This window comes from Panulirus ornatus, chromosome 31, assembly GCF_036320965.1.
Source record: "Panulirus ornatus isolate Po-2019 chromosome 31, ASM3632096v1, whole genome shotgun sequence".
Classification (NCBI taxonomy): domain Eukaryota; kingdom Metazoa; phylum Arthropoda; class Malacostraca; order Decapoda; family Palinuridae; genus Panulirus; species Panulirus ornatus.
In genome coordinates this window covers 1,046,641-1,063,563 of record NC_092254.1, presented here as the reverse complement: position 1 = coordinate 1,063,563, position 16,923 = coordinate 1,046,641, and the positions used below count along the sequence as shown (strand labels likewise).

The following is a 16,923-nucleotide window of genomic DNA, read 5'->3' as shown; positions in this document are numbered from 1 at the left end:
CTCTTGGCCAATCTCTCCTCACTCATTCTCTCCATGTGCCCAAACCATTTCAAAACACCCTCTTCTGCTCTCTCAACCACGCTCTTTTTATTTCCACACATCTCTCTTACCCTTACGTTACTTACTCGATCAAACCACCTCACACCACACATTGTCCTCAAACATCTCATTTCCAGCACATCCATCCTCCTGCGCACATCTCTATCCATAGCCCACGCCTCGCAACCATACAACATTGTTGGAACCACTATTCCCTCAAACATACCCATTTTTGCTTTCCGAGATAGTGTTCTCGACTTCCACACATTTTTCAAGGCTCCCAAAATTTTCGCCCCCTCCCCCACCCTATGATCCACTTCCGCTTCCATGGTTCCATCCGCTGACAGATCCACTCCCAGATATCTAAAACACTTCACTTCCTCCAGTTTTTCTCCATTCAAACTCACCTCCCAATTGACTTGACCCTCACCCCTACTGTACCTAATAACCTTGCTCTTATTCACATTTACTCTCAACTTTCTTCTTCCACACACTTTACCAAACTCAGTCACCAGCTTCTGCAGTTTCTCACATGAATCAGCCACCAGCGCTGTATCATCAGCGAACAACAACTGACTCACTTCCCAAGCTCTCTCATCCCCAACAGACTTCATACTTGTTTCAATTTAATTCTCAGGGTTTTCATGTGTTATCATGTATGTTGTTAAATTTACCCTGAATATATATAAATTTATATATGAAGGAGTGTTTCCCCATTTAGAAAGTTAAAAGTTAAAATACAAGGAGGGGAGGGTTTCTAGCTCCCTGCTCCCGTCCCCTTTAGTCGCCTTCTACGACATGTGAGGAATGTGTGGGAAGTATTCTTTCTCCCCTATCCCTAGGGATATGTATATGTATATGTGTGTGTGTGGATGCATATGTATATACATGTGTATGTGGGTGGGTTGGGCCATTCTTTCGTCTGTTTCCTTGCGCTACCTCACTAATGTGGGAGACAGCGACAAAGTATAATAAAAAAAAATGAAGGAGGGTGAAAGGAGTGCAAGGAACAGTGTGAATTGGAACGATGTGTTATACCGGGCCCGACATGTTGTCAATGGACTGAACTAGGGCATATGAAGCGTCTAGGGTAAACCATGGAAAGGTCTGTGGGCCTGGATGTGGACAGGGAGCTGTGGTTTTGGTGCATTGCACATGACAGCCAAAGACTGGGTGTGAATGAATGTGGCCTTTTTGTCTGTTTTCCTGGCACTACTGGGCTTTTGGAAATTTTAAATTAATGGTAAAGGAAGGGTTAGAGATGACACTACATGATATACACAGCTTTACATTTGATGAATATGTATGTGTAAAACAGGTTCAGCATAATCCATGAGCTCCTGTCTACACCGTTGATTTGTATACTTGTTTTATGTCATACTCCAGAAAATAAGTGCAGATACTTTTTTCTAAAGGATAAGTAGGTAATATAACTATCGAAGCTAATCATTCATTAATACAAAAAATAAATTGAATATTGTATAAAAAGTCAGATAAGTTTATAATTTGCCCAGTGACTTAAATTAGTAATTTAAGGATAAAGGTCTTGATTACAATGATTGATTGAATAGTTCTTTCTCCTCTCTTGTATATTGCTGAAAGAAAAGAAATCTGAGTTAGAATCCCTCAAGAAAATTACATTTGAAAGATAACTGCATTCTGAAGAAAATTTAGATATGTACCTAGTTTCAAACTTTTACCTATACTTAGTCACAAGCCCAAACATGCATTTCATTTGTCAAATCCTTTTCAGTTTTTGTCCTTAAGGCATCCCCACGCTGTACTGAAGGGCCACCTTCCATATTACTTTTATGACTTTATTTATATCTACTTCATCATACCACTAAATACACTCCATCTTAAGTCCACACTTTTCACCTATCTAGTTCACCTTTGTATTATTACTTTTATTTATTCATTTTTTTTTTTTTACAACATAATGTCTTTACTATGGTTTCTCTTTCAATGCTGTATTCATTTCCAAGATTCCATAACAGTTTCTGAGATAAGCCATCATGACCTCTTGCTTGTTATGAGCCAGAGTGTGGCTATAGATCAATGGTTCATTAGCATCCAGTATGAATCACTCTATTTCTTCCTATGACTCATGTTACTGTTAATTTTGTAGTGTGATATTAAGAACAGCAGTAAATCCAGTCTGTTTTTGTTAGAGTGTTTCTTTATTATATTTGTAATTGTATCCACAAAGTGTTTGGTCATTAGCATATAATATAGGGCACTCTTTTCCTTCCTGTGATTCATATCAATGCTAAGTGTGCTAGTATCATATTAAGTACAGCAGTGAATCTAGTCTGTTCTTGTTAGGTCTTGAGTATTATATTTGTCATTGAATCCACAAACTACTGGAAAGTTAATATATGTAAGGAAGGCATATATGATTGATATTACTGACCAGGATAAGGGCAAAGCACAGGAGGAGAGTCCTCGCAGGAACATCTAGAACAGCAGGGAAGGTGATGATGAGGCCACTGTCAAAGTATGCAATTGTGCCTACATCATGAGGGAAGCCAGCTGGTATAACCTGTAAGTAAAGATTATGCCTCTGATTGTTCTAACCCTTGTTCTCACATCTGCACATCAGAATTTTTTTCTGGGAACATAAAGCTTGAATACATTGATAGTAACATGAAAAAATATTTCATTTATCCCTTTGACAAACGTAGCAGTCATTGCTTTATGGCATTTGTAATATTTGTATCGGTAGTAAGTAGATTGAAACTCATGACAGTTTTATGAAGAATTCTTCCCAAATGAACAGATTTACTGAAGTGAAGAAAATATATTTTGGGAAGAACAGGTAATAATGTACATTAAAACAGTATAATGTATGTCCATTTTTGTATTTATATAGTGAACCAGTAAATGAGTTATAATTAGTTTTGGAAATTTATTGTGCAGTATGCATAAATCTGTTTATCTATCTATAGCTCTCTTCCAGTTAGAACTCCTTCAAAGGGTTTGCCACAGCAACAGAGTCTCCTTAACTAAAGAAGTCCAGTGCTGCCTCTTGGCCTTAAGTGCCTCACCCTTAATAGGCCAGTGGCAGAGGGCAAGTCTAGTGCAGTGTTTGTAGAAGCTCCTACCTAATGTTCCTAATGACTACTTCTTTCTAATGCTCCTACATACTACTTCTACCTAATGTTTCTACCTAATGCTCTTGCCCAAATTCTCCCGCCTACTGCTTCTATCTATTGCTCCTACCATTTTGCCAAAAGGCAGGGTAGCACAGGGCTCACTGCAGGAAAATCTAGATTTACAAAGAATAAGCTGCGTGAGTTAAGTGTTACATATGGTTAAGAAAGATTGTATGTTTGTGGACAGAATGCCAGTAATCCATATGTTAGTGAGGCAAAAAAGAAAAGACAGCAATTTGGTTCAGAGAGTTCAACTTGACAACCACTAAAATGCTTGCTCAATAAGCAGATGTCACGAACCCTTCTGATATTCAGATGAGTAGTCCTGGTAATATACCTCCCTGGTTGTTGGCTGCATACCAATTTATTGTGCTCTATGCACAAAGGAGGATATTAATGACAGTTATTTGTTACTTTAAATGAATAAAACATAGCTGTGATGAAAATTATTGAAAAGGTAAAATGAAGAAATAAGGGTAAGGAATGTTAATTGATTTCACCAGTAAGGAATGAATTAAGAAATGAGGAGCAACTTAAGTTAGTATATACCTATACGTACCTTTTGCTGTAAAACAGTCATGAATTTTAAAATGACAAATGTTTACCATTGGAAAGCAGGCATATTAATTGAAATGTATAATCTTTAAAAATGCTATTGTCACTGTTTGTAGTATCTGTCTCTTGAGTATTGAAATTTGTCTTTGTATCTGTTTTCACACTGTTATAACAGTCCAGTGGAAGTTAGGGAAATTCACACCTTAATTTCCTTTTATACAGATATATATGGAAGTCATAGGTAGACAAAAGATGCCTCTATAGATAATTATGGTGTGCTATAAAAGTAAAAGACCTTGAATTTTTTTTTTAAATGTCCATTTAGTTTTGCCCCCCTAGAATAACTCAAAAATAATGGAACACATCCTAACAAAGTTAACTGATGTATGCAGATCTTATTTTTAATATATCATTCTCATAGGTTGCCCAGGGTCAAGTGCATAGGTTTGAATCCTGGTTGTGGCAGTCAGTCCATGATGGCCTTGATTAAGGCATTCAGTTGCCTGTGCCATCACAACTAACACAAGAAAAAGTGCACAATGGAACTCTTTGTAAACATGGTGCCCAAGATAATATTAAGCTTGGATTGAAATGTCTGTCGTGTAATTCCAGATACTTCAGAGATAACATTAACTGAGAAACATAATGGCTTGTAGGCCCTCCATTTGGTAGTAATATCTGCTCTGACCTTTGGACTAACATATGTTTAAAAATTCACTCTTCCATCTTGACCATGTTTTCTGCAAGTCATATGGTCAGTAATTATGACTGGTGATATGCCAGTAACCTTGTCCAAGTGTTTATGTCACCTTGTGACAGATCTAAGAGCTACTTCCATACTTGGTTTGCATAGCTTTCAGATGGATAACAACAGGTAATCATTCTTAGAAACAGTTTTGTGGTGAAGGTGTTTTACTGACAGGTCATGCACAGCTTATGTCACCACATTTCCTTATCAGTCATAGAAAAGAAGGGAAATATGATATACATTTATAGTTGTTAAAATTACACTGACTTCAAACAAGTGATGATGGAGACACCTTAAGGATTATAATTTTGCAGTTAAACTCAGAGATTCCACAGTAATTACCTGGTATGATGGAAAGGTGCATGCACAACAGTTTGTCTTTTCTCCCACAATATAACAAAGGACATCCCCAGAAGTGTTGTTAAGGGTAAATTGGACATCGTTGCCCTCAACTGTTCCCAAGCTAACATCTGGTGGGATGCATACACTGACTGTCTGTGGAGGAAACAAGGACCTGTTATGTAGTAATGATGCGATGAAGAACAATACTCACCCTGATAAGGGATGAATATTGCAAAGATATACTTCTTATAGTCACAATATTAAGTGATGGTGTACAGAAACTATTGTATAGTTGTGTTAATAAATTAGTGTTAGCTGGATTGTTTGTTTGTAATATTGCTCTGTATTATGAATTATGACTTCCATCAACTTGAAAGAATCTGTTATTTTGTTTAGAGATGGAAACTGGAATAAGAATTTAACTAAAAAGTTTATTATTTAGTTTCTGTATGGTGTATAGTTCCAGTAAAATATCATTAAGTTGATTCAAGATAGAGGGGGTTCAAAAATTGAATATTTTTGTAGTGTGTTTTGAATTCAAATGAATAGCCTAAGTTTCTCAAAGTTAACAAAAGTTACTAATTACATCATGAAAGGAAATTGAGTCTACAGGTATGGAAAGAATTTATTGAATGCTGTGATAAAGCAAAGAGAACTAGTGATAATGTTAAAGCACTGACTGTTTCAGGAGAGTAACACATGTGATACTCAGTGCTGGTACTGTGAACCACAAGGCAGTGTTGGCCATTCCTGCTGGTCAAGTTGAATGTAACACCTGGACCTTTTGGTGAACTGCTGCAAAAACACGTTGTCTCCATATCAATAATTCCAGTGTACATGTGGGACTTCATGGTGTCAGTGATGATATATTTGTCACCTGAAGAAGCCATGTGAATAAGGTGTTGACGAATGTAATGATGGTAACATACAAATATCAAACAATGGTAACTTGTCTTTTTTTTTTTATGTATCAGTAGAGTTTCAGAATTTGAACATTAAGGTACCATAACCCTAGAGTGGTGCAAAAGTTTGTTGAGTATTCCTGGGAAATCATATGGGAGGGTATTAACTGAGAGGGTGAAGGCATGTACAGAGCATCATATTGGGGAAGAGCAGTGTGGTTTCAGAAGTGGTAGATGATGTGTGGATCAGGTGTTTGCTTTGAAGAATGTATGTGAGAAATACTTAGAAAAACAGATGGATTTTTCATAGCACTTATGGATCTGGAGAAGGCATATGATAGGGTAGATAGACATACTTTGTGGAAGGTTTTAAGAGTACATGGTGTGGGAGGTAAGTTGCTAGAAGCAGTGAAAATTTTTTACCAAGGATGTAAGGCATGTGTACAAGTAGGAAGAGAGGAGAGTGATTGGTTCCCAGTGAATGTCGGTTTGCGGCAGGGGTGTGTGATGTCCCCATAGTTGTTTAATTGGTTTATGGTTAGGGTGGTTAGGGAGGTAAATGCTAGAGTTTTGGAGATAGGGACTGAGCTACAGATGCTAAAGTTACGGTTGCATCAGGCCTGATGATGAAAGAGAAGGGTTGATATCACAATACTAGATAGATATAATCCCGCTACTAACCTTGGCGATAGTTAAGGAAGATCTGGTGCATGTTGGCAATAGGGTCTAGGCCATAGGGCCGCCAGTACTGGGGAGTGTTTTGAGCTAGAGATGCAGTTGGTGACCCTGCTGTAGACAATGGTGGAGCAGATGGGGCAGTTGATGCCTCCTACAGTGGCAAGAGAATGTTCACTTTAACATTTGTCTTATAGGAACCAGCATAAAATCAAAATTTTAATGTAATTTTATGACTATTGATTTGGGATGGTTTCTCCAAAGCCTTTCTAGGGAATTTACACAGGGAAATTCCTCCATTAGGAAGGCAGAATTTGATAGTTCACCCATGAAGATTACATATGCTCAGATGAAGATGGAACAATCATGTACATCAATAAAAGAACTTCCCAGGCAAAGATAAAATGGAAATCTTCCAGAAAATGAGAAAAAATTCAAACGAATAGATCAAACATTTTTTAGGAACATGTTTTCAACAAAATAGTTATAGAAATGTTAATCACACGATATTGTCCAATAGGGGGAACAGAAACAAAATTTTCCAAAAATGATATAGAATAAATGTAATAGTAAAGAACATGAATTCCTTAGAAAAGATAATAATGAAAAAATCCATCACTTTCTCCCTACCATTTATGGAAAGCTAGTGGACAAAGTATTCCCTAAAAGAGGCTGAGACACTTACAGAAACATACTGCTGGAGACCAAAGGTAGGGAACAGGTGCGGTGCCATTGGATAGATGACATAGGGTTGGCCCTGGAGGATAGCGTCATTAATCTGGAAGATGGGCGCCAGTGGGATCGAGGGTGTGCCCATATTCCCTTTACCCTCTAGGATGGTATACACTGGTGATTATGAACAGAATAATTAGCCTTTTTCATAATTTTTTCATTGTTGATGACTCTGATAACCATTACTGTAAGATGGTGCTTTTTATATAATGCATTTGGTGTGAATTATATCTAGATAAATCACTTTAAACACTAAATGTCATACATGATGATGGAATATGTTATGAATGATTCCTTAAAACTCCTGTATGTATCAGACATAAGTTATATCAGTTATATTGATATATTATCAGCCAATGGTTTCATGAGCTACCTCTTTGTTTCCAGGCTGAGCAGATCTTATGTAAATCCTGGACCCATGTCATACTTCATGCAGGGAAAGACGTAAGTTACAAAGTATGATTAATCATTGTCATTCAGTTACAGTTTTGCTGTATGTCGATTTTTTTCTATTCAAGTTCATTTCCTGCCATCGTGCTCATTTATAAACGTATTGGTAGACTACCACTACATTCAGAATTTTGTGCAATTCGTTGGTAAATTTTTAGTGGAAATTCTATTTTCCTCTTTAATCTTGAGTTTCACGTAAATGTATTCATAAATATTTTTTCAATTTTCATTGTGGCACAAATTTTAGCCAAGAAAAGGGGATGTAGTTTCCTGTTATGGAGATTATATGTTCTGTAAAGGTTAGTCAAGTGTTAAATAAATGTGTAGGTTTAGGTTAGGTTACAGAAAAACATGGTGATCCTGCTGTTTGTTTACATTACTGATTCCTCCCAATACGCATGGTATAATTTCTGTTATCTTTAAGACCCCAGTGATTGCCCAGGAGAATATATCAGATAATAAAAAGGCAACAACAACAAAAAAACGTTTCAAAAAGTTTGCACACCCTTTTATTTGTTACATTTGGATGCACATATATAGACTGGTGTAGATACACAGTAATTAACATCAAGTTTGTGTCTGCTTAATCTCATTATGAGTGTGAAATGTTAAAATCCTGTCGTTCTTAGAATACTACAGTTCTATAACCTACGTATGACTTGGTATTATTTAAGCTGATGCTTATCGTGAAGCTACAAGGGAATCTTTATCAACTTCTTCATTTTGTCTGTATGGATTTTGACGGTGCAAGGGAGTTCAAGAGAATACATTGTATTTTTATTGGAAGGGATTTACAAAGTATCTACAACGTTCATTTCACATTTAACCTTACATCCCTCGTGAATTCTGTACAAATGCGTCCAAATCTATCATCTGAATGTTTAGAATGATTTTTGTTGTTGTTGCCAAGACTGTCCTCTCATTTCAAATTTTTGATGACAAGAACAATAGAATGGATGATTGCATTAATCCAGACTTTTATGTATAAAACAAATATAATGGTTGGTTGGTTGTTGTGGATTTTAGGCCGTCAACGTAGGATACATCTACCAACAGAACAATCTTTAATACCTTCTCCGGGGTGTTAAAAATGATTTTAAGACCACATACACTCACTATACATGTGGCCATTGAAACTGAGTTACAACAATTTGGAGCAAACGTTAAGCGGTTGCTACAACGCTTCCGTACCCACAGCAAAGTTGATTCAAAATCAACTTATTTTATTTGTTTCCCTTTAATTAGCAGTTTAAGTTAGGTACTATTTAGTTTAAAACTCATAATATAAATGTAATGTTTAATGCTGACGAAAAACTGATGAACAATGATGATCAAGAGACAATAACAATGATCCTCTTGCCAGAACTATACACGTCGTCAGCGTCTTAATGAATCTTGGTGTATCTTAGTGTTCCTAGTGTTCTACTCGTGGACATACAGAGTTTCTTGAGCTCCACGAAGTGGTGAGTATCATTTTTTCCCTTTACTTGTTATAGCCTATTTGTCGCAAATCTTCTATGTATCCGTGTTGTAGGTGGTACCGACGGCCATGATGGATGAATAACATCCAAGGAAGTCACTTTATCATCGTACAATGGATCTGTTATCACTGTATATAGAACTAGTTTATTATTACTGTTCTACATTCCTTTGCCATCTTGTGGCTTGATTACACTGTATGTTTCTTATGTATTTCACCTTATGTTTGCCTTACTGCTGCTGTGTTGATTCTGTGCTTTATATAAAAGTACTCTTCTGGTCATCTTCCACCCACAATTTTTGGAAGTTGAATTTAACAACGCCACAATTTTTTTCGATCTTATTAATGGACTATTTATACTGTATAGCAGTCATTAGAATTTCACTTATAGCGACAACTTCATGGAAGGGTATTTTTATTATTTGTGAAATCACACCATTTCAAACCTTATCACATCTAACAATGCTGCAGGAGGAAGATAATTCTAGTTAAGGAATTCATTATGATTTTCCTCGATAAATAAGCATTATATTCAAGGTTCCTCTTAACTTGTTAATTCCTATGTTGTCTGCCTTGTTGATTTGACAGTTCAGGTGCTCTTTCGTTGTAAATGTTTTATTTGTCTACAGTAGCTTGCCACCGTCAAGTGTTTGAGTTGTGTGTTACAGTTAGTGACGAGTTTGAGCGTGCGGAGATTATATATTTTATTTTTAGAAAACGAGATGGGGATGCCCGATATGACAGGGCTGTATTATACACGCCATATGCCGATATTATACATTGTACATCTCAGTTCAAAGTAGATCTGTTGCAGTGTCTTTAATATGTGTATTACACTTGACATTGAGGATGGATGTCAGCGATTGAGGCGTTTTCTTTGTTCTGGCGCTACAATGTTATCGCGGGAAACGGCTGTCATTGTGCCTATTTTCACCACTACTTCTCTCTTCCCTTTCACAAATTAGTCCATACCAACACTTCCCATTCCACCTGTTCTCTCTCTACCGTAACACGATTGCATGTGAATTCTAGCTTTAGTTTCTTTCCTTCAGTCACTATCCCATTAGCTTTCACATGCCTGCCACTCTTCTCACCATCAACTGAACTTCCGGTTTACACAGTAATCCTCCTTTGTAGTTACTGTAAAGTAATTGAATTATTGTGTGCTAGCACGTTGTTTCTAACACTGAAAAATCATGAGTTAATTCACCGTATTTATCTGTAGTAGCTTTTGTAATATTTCGATTTATGGAATGAGATCAACATGTAGAAACGCCGCGAAACCTAGTTATGTAGATTACGAGTCATAGCTACACATCGAAATTAGTTTTGAATATTGAGTGATTTTATGAAGTGGTAGTATGATGTTTGATATAACAGTAGCTGTATGAAAACCTTAGATGATTTACCTTATATGCCGAGTTGCTCTAAATTTCAGTATTGTCGAAATATACGTGCATCTGCATAACGCATATAGATAAGTAATGGAATCTTCGTTAACATTACCCTGCTTATGGGGGCCAAAGACTATGGAGTATGATTTTTGATAGGGAGCATTATTCATCCAATTTTTAGATAGAAAAATGAAGTAAATTTCAGCTCCCATGCTCTTCGATATGGGAAGCCATGAATAACTGACTGATCGAGGACAGTGGGGAGGGGCTTCAGTAACTGCGAGTTAAGAAAACCGGTTCAAGTAGCATAGACGTATGAAGAATAAAAAAAAAAGGGGGGGGGGGAGTAATTATCTTGGTTTGTCATGAAAAACAGAGTGGCGTCCTTAACTGTAGATGTTATGGAGAACAGTGGGAGGCTTCAGGAACTTCGCTTGTCATGAAGAACAGGGGAGGGTCTTCAACTTTTGGTGGTATGGAGAACATCTGTAGGTCTTGTATTTTGCCAACGGTGACTAGTCTGGTCGACAGCCATGCATGCTTCTTAAAAACCAGCAATTGACTGACATCATGTTTCTTGGTACCCTTCTGGCGACTGACATCGTAATACAGTAACGGCTGACGAATTTTTTGGCACCCAGGTGGCGGCATACATAATATTTGTTGGTAGAAAAAAAAACAACTAACATTTGAACTTAAATCGTGACCAAGTATCGGTATATTTGCTCTAGATTGTAGAACCACATCGGTGGATACAAAGAAACGATCATGAAGTTTACCACTGGTCATTCCAGGAATAGCTTGGATGTTATTGATTCGAGGCATGGTATTGATCCGACGCATGGAAAATTGAGCTGTTAGTGAGAGATACTAAACATCTTCATATGATATTCAAAGCAGTTTTTGTTTTTACATCCACCACTGTAAATTACTTTACAGGAATTTATAACGCTAGTTAGCTGCGGCACTTAATGTAAACATTTAGAGCCTCTTGGAAGGTTTAAGCTTGTGTATTATTGCTCAATCTGCATGTTTTCTGCAAATGATAATAATAATTATTATTTATGATTTTTATTTTTCATGGTATTTTATTAATATTATCATTATTGTGGGTTTCTTCTGTTATAATAAGCATCTTTTGTAATTCATGGTTATTTTTTTATCCGGATATTACTTTCCTCAGAGTATACTAAAGTCTTGTCACTAGCATTGTGTCCCCCCCCATAATGTGACGCAAGGCTTACAGTTTTTGTAATTAATCAAGAGGCCAATTTTTCCCAACAAACTGGTGCTTCTAACGTAATTCTCAGTGAAATATGTATTCGTCGTAAAGTCATTGATTACCAGAATCCTTTCCAACCACTGGAATCCCACCTTTGTAAGTGGGGACCTGGCATAGTTTGTGATTAATTCATGAAAGGTTATTGATAAATGGCTTTCGTCGGCGTGATGGATGATATGCAGCCTGTAATATTGACCCCCTGAGTACAGCGGTATGGCCCTTGAAACTTTACCACTCTTTGTTATGATGGTCTGGCCTTTTTAACAGACCCTCAACGGTTAAGCTAGAGGTCATATCCCCCAAGGGTCGTACCGTCGTGCTCAAGGGTCGTACCGTTGCGTCCAAGGATCGTAAAGTCGTGCTCAAGGGAAAAAAACCTTCTTAAACGATCATATCGTCCTGCTCGAGAGTCGTACCGTCGTGCTCAGTCGTTAAAAGTATTCTTTCTCTTTAACCGTGCCAAACGACAAAATTTGTATATTGGTATTGTCACTCTGGCCTCATGGCAAAACCTCTTCGTAGATAATAGTAGATAAGTGCTCACTATTCCTAAGGTAAACTACGCCACAAAGGGTATTGTTGAAAGTTAGTCGTTTTTATCCTTCCACACTATCCACGAGTTCGTGGCCACCGCTTGACGACACTCAAGGCCATACTCACAGTATCGACACGATCGACCGTGACTCATACCTGCCCTCAGACCTTGGCTACTTCACACGGCATACTTCGAGTGCCACAGTATATTATGTATGTATTCACACTCACCCATGCACGCACGAACTACACTCACACAAAGACAATGTACATGGTAGAAATGCAACTTTCAGATGGAGAGCGGAGACAGTGTGAAACAACGCTAGCTATTTTTTTTCTTTTTGGGAAGAATGAGAGCTGTTTCCATCACTAGGACCCCGACTCCCACTTGGAATCATTGTAATAGAAACACCGACCTCGAAGTTCCACACGCAACCCTTGGCCAGCCGGTCTTAGTGTTCAGTACATGTCCTATGTTAAATACCTACTATTTAAGCGGCAAAGATTATTACTTTGAATGCATTGCAATGGATGTTGTTTCCTTTTTTTCAGCTTTACGGATGTGTAGGATAATCATGTTCGGTATTATAAAGTAAGATGGATAGTTTTGTATAATGCTCTCACTAAGAGGTAATTAACCCTTTACTAGACAAAATATTGCTTCCCTTAAAGTTATCGTACTGGATCTGCATCATCCGATGCAGTAATAATAATAGTAGTAATAATAATAATAATAATAGTTATAACAATAATGGTTACAGTGCATTCATGGTCTGCAAATAAGAAAAGTTATACAATAAACAGTCCATGCCATTTTTCGTGTTCATTGGAAGTCAGGTTTCGCTCATACATCAAGATGGCATTATGCTGACAACCACGTTACCGCTTAGATATTAAGATACGTTTTGATTGGTATAATTCTTACAAATTCTTACCTCGTTGTCGGGTGTTGATCATCATGATTTCGTTAAATGAAAAATGTTCTGGGCCATCTGGCGATAGATAATTGAGTGATATAGATAGGACTGAATTATGGAAAATATGTCATCGCATACAGGTCACTTTTGTAACACATTACGGATAATATATATTCTTTTTTCATGATTTACCTTGTTTTTTCCTTTGATTTCGCGAAGAATCTTTCCTACATGGTTTATTCTTCACAGTAGCGGACGCCAGAGCATAGCTTGTGTCTCACAATACTGGGCACAACAGCCAGGCGTGTGTTCCATAATACTAGAGACAGGAACTTACGTGCACCTTTACACAAGGCGAACGCGGTACTAAAGCTTAGCGAGTCCGGTACACAACGGTAGCTCCCAAGTCTACTGTAAGCGCAAACCCGATAGCGATTAGTCTGGCTCTCACCTTCACCGGGAGTTATGGTCGGTTAAGTCGCTTGGAATATGTGAAATACCGATCATATTGGAGATTGTTGGGTAGCGCCCTGCTGCCCCTGTTGCGAGAAACGGTCATTGTTTTGACGTCACATAGTTACCAGTTAGCTGGAGGACTTTTTTCTCGGTATTTGGGAAAGGATTTCATCCTTGTTCTTGGTGGCGATGTTAAGAATTGAAGGAGAGTAGGCAGGGCTGGAGGTTTATAAATCAAGTTTTGAGCACAGCGTTGTTGGTACTGTTAATATTTGAGTGGGGTAATTGATTCTTCCTGGAAGCAAGACTGCTGCTCAGATACACAAAATAGAAGCGCTGTGACGCAGTGCTTCCTCCTTAAACACACCATCCCACTATACACACGTTCCTCCTTCCTTACACACGTCACCCAACCATACACTCTTCCGTACACGCTTCACCTCTGTATTCCCCTCCATGCACACTTCACCCACTCCATATACACATTAACCTTTCAATTACACTTCTTACCTTCCATACATACTGCACTACACCGTGCATCACCCCACCACTTATGTATGCATCGCGCAGTCTGGCCGCCCACGATGCGTGACGGGTTGGCAGCTCAGCACTTACACTGGTTTCCTGCTGGTGGCTTTGTCGCTCGAGGCACGGTTCCCGTTGATGTGGTTGAGTATTGGGTAGACATTCCCGCATCTCGCACGGTGCATTGGAAGCCTTTTTCATTACCTTTACCATCGGTCTTGAAAGTTAGTTTGAGTTTGTCTTCGTGACGAAATTCTTTGCACCATGACCACAGAGGTTCTTTCTCACCCCAGGGCGGTCGGTCCAAGACAGTCTGTCTCCTGCATTTCGTGGATGACTTGATGACGAAGTGTGCACAGGAAACTTGGAATATGGCCGTAGGATCCTTGCTGACAGTGTTCCACTTACACTTGATTCTGTTGGGGTATTTGTCAGGGTAACCCGGGCTGTGGACTGCCAGCTCGCCTCCCGTTCTTGTGTAGTGAGGCACCTCAGGTCAGAAAGCAGAAGTTTTGTATATTAACGGATGCTGCTGAATACAAGGAAAATAGATGTGATAAAGTATTTATACTGTAAACGATTCAGATTTTGAATGATTCAGCAAACCGACGTTAATGGTAAAATAAGACTCAGTCTACGAAATGTCTGCTTTGAAATAATTAAAACATATCATTGTTTTATACAGTCTTTTCATTATATGGACAGGCTTAAAACCAAAAAATATCATCAAAAAGAGAATTTAAACTTAAGCACATAGCTGAAGCAGTAATGATATTGACAATCCTCAAGCACATTCCGTTATACATGTATTTATGAACTGAAAACTCAGAAATGTCTACCATAGACACAGCTAGAAATGGTGGTCCATGTCAACGTGGGGTAGGAGACACCTGCAGAAAAAAAAAAAAGACGTTTATAGTCATTTTCTTCATGTGACATCCAGATTGCTGGGGACGTCCTTACGGTGATATACTAATTTTCTTTTTTTTTTGTTGTTGGTCTGAGGTAAGAGCACTTGTTCTGAGGGACATACTGGAAGGTAAGGATGACCACAAGAATTGGGGAAATTAGAAACTGAAACATATGGCTAATATTAAGACACCAGGTGAGCTGTGCACCTGGGCGAGCCCGTTTTTTACCCATGATGGGTTAATCTTGTGTTGATGTTATTTTCCTCTTAGTAATTGATTTATAGATTTTGTTCTCTTGATAAGGGATTTATGGGTCATTTTTGTTTTGCAAATTACTGACTTATGAGTCATTTTTGTGTTGATAAGTGAGTGATTTATGAGATTTTGGTTTATGCAAGTAAGTGATTTATGAGTTATTTTCCTCTTGGTAAGTGATTGGTGAATAATTTTTATGTATGTGATGTGCAAGTTATTTTTATTTTGTAAAATAAGTGATTTTTGAAGTATGTTTTGCGTTAGTAAATGAATTACTATTTTTCTGATGGTAAGTAAAAGATGAATTATACTGTTTTAAGTTTTTGCGTGTTTACTTTTGATTAAATGTTATATTTTTCCTTTAATGAAGAAACTTAGTGAACTCAACGTTTGACACACACACACACACACACACACACACACACATATCCTTACAAGACATTTTGATGAATAACATTGCGAGATTCGGGGATCTAGAGGCGTAATGTAGCGTGGAAATCACTAGACAGTCAACTCACCAGTGAAGCGATGATCGTTGCTGACCTCATAACGTTGAGCCGGGTGGAGCCTGCACTGCCCTACCCTTCCCAAGATACCGTGATATATTGACACTTGGCATCAGCCGGAATTAGTTGTGGAGACGAGTGTTCCAACACTTGTCAGTAGCGTGGAAAGGTCATAGCGTAATTATCTAAATAGTGACTTTACTGTCCTGCCATAAATCAGTGGTTCTGAATGTTTTCAGAAGTGTTTGAATAGAGTCCGTAGAAATGGTGATCTGGTTTATCGGCAGGTGTGATTAATGTTCGGTAATGATTTTTCATTTGTAAAGTAGGTGCATTTTTCGTAATACGAATCTATACCAGCACGTTGGAATAACCTAGGAAGGAGACCAGAATATTTGCGACTTTATCTCATACTTCCTTTTATAGTATAAGATACACTTCTGTACTGTAATGCACTGAGGTGGAAGTGATGTTAGAAAATGATGACTTGTGGGTAACGAGACTCAGAAGTGGAGGGTATTGGGAAGCGTTGAGAGACGTGGGTAGTCGACTCAACAATACGAAATGGAAAACATAAACATAAATACTGAACCCCGCCGGCCTGCTCATGTTGTGCGTTTATTATTAATTTTGTTGTGGTTTGTTGTTATTGCTTGTAGTTAGAGGTTTGTTTCAGTGGTTTGTGTTCGTTATTGTTTGTAGTTAGATGTTTGTTTCAGTGGTTTGTGTCGTTACCGTTTTTTGTGGTTAGAGGCCTTGTGTTGTATATGGAAGGATCATCATAAGGCTTCCTCATCTTCATCATGTTACCATGTGAATGTCACCGTAATGACATAACCATTTTCATGTCACCATTCGGATGGCCATATAAAGACGCCACCCTCCATTAGGACGTAACTACTGGGATGTCACCTCACTTATCTTTTCCCGCAGGCGCATGGAGGTGGGCCGCCAGCTTGCTGCAGGAACCCAGGCCTGTAGGAAGTGACTTCCTGCCAAGGAACTCTTGATGATCAGGATACACATTGAAGGAAATAAGGGTAAGTAGACAACATGCAGGACATA

General features: G+C 38.1%; 1 protein-coding gene and 1 long non-coding RNA gene across 6 annotated transcripts in view; one reads left to right on the top strand and one right to left on the bottom strand.

Annotated features, from left to right (window-relative positions):
- Positions 1–1,475: 1,475 nt before the first annotated feature.
- On the bottom strand, positions 1,476–13,581 carry LOC139758643 (uncharacterized). 3 transcript variants are annotated; one of them, XM_071680188.1, is made up of 7 exons: positions 13,398–13,581; positions 7,102–7,262; positions 6,423–6,570; positions 5,520–5,716; positions 4,840–4,992; positions 2,453–2,581; positions 1,476–1,634 (listed from the first exon to the last, which is right to left on the bottom strand). In XM_071680188.1, the coding sequence occupies exons 2-7, from the start codon at positions 7,231–7,233 to the stop codon at positions 1,590–1,592; spliced, it is 804 nt and encodes a 267-aa protein (XP_071536289.1). In that variant the 5' UTR covers positions 7,234–7,262; positions 13,398–13,581; the 3' UTR covers positions 1,476–1,589. The 3 variants fall into 3 exon arrangements, with proteins under 3 accessions (XP_071536289.1, XP_071536291.1, XP_071536288.1); XM_071680190.1 differs by lacking the exon at positions 13,398–13,581 and adding an exon at positions 8,670–8,776; XM_071680187.1 differs by lacking the exon at positions 13,398–13,581 and adding an exon at positions 7,522–7,794.
- The window catches only part of LOC139758648 (uncharacterized), a 184,611-nt gene continuing 176,630 nt past the window's right edge, over positions 8,943–16,923 (top strand). The window contains exons 1-2 of one of the 3 annotated variants that reach the window (XR_011714881.1): positions 8,943–9,061; positions 16,792–16,898. This is a non-coding gene — a long non-coding RNA (uncharacterized lncRNA). The remainder of the gene's footprint in view (positions 9,062–16,791; positions 16,899–16,923) is intronic. The other 2 variants (XR_011714888.1, XR_011714882.1) reach the window with 2 other exon arrangements.

What these genes read in the sequence shown, in the direction of transcription:
- LOC139758643 (XM_071680187.1), bottom strand. Translation starts at nt 7,573, where the DNA reads ATGACATGGGTCCAGGATTTACATAAGATCTGCTCAGCCTGGAAACAA. An exon ending in GTCTCCAGCAGTATGTTTCT is followed by an intron (nt 6,571 to 7,101) that starts GTAAGTGTCTCA and finishes TTGCCACTGTAG; the next exon opens with GAGGCATCAACTGCCCCATC. An exon ending in GCACCTTTCCATCATACCAG is followed by an intron (nt 2,582 to 4,839) that starts GTAATTACTGTG and finishes CTTTACTTACAG; the next exon opens with GTTATACCAGCTGGCTTCCC.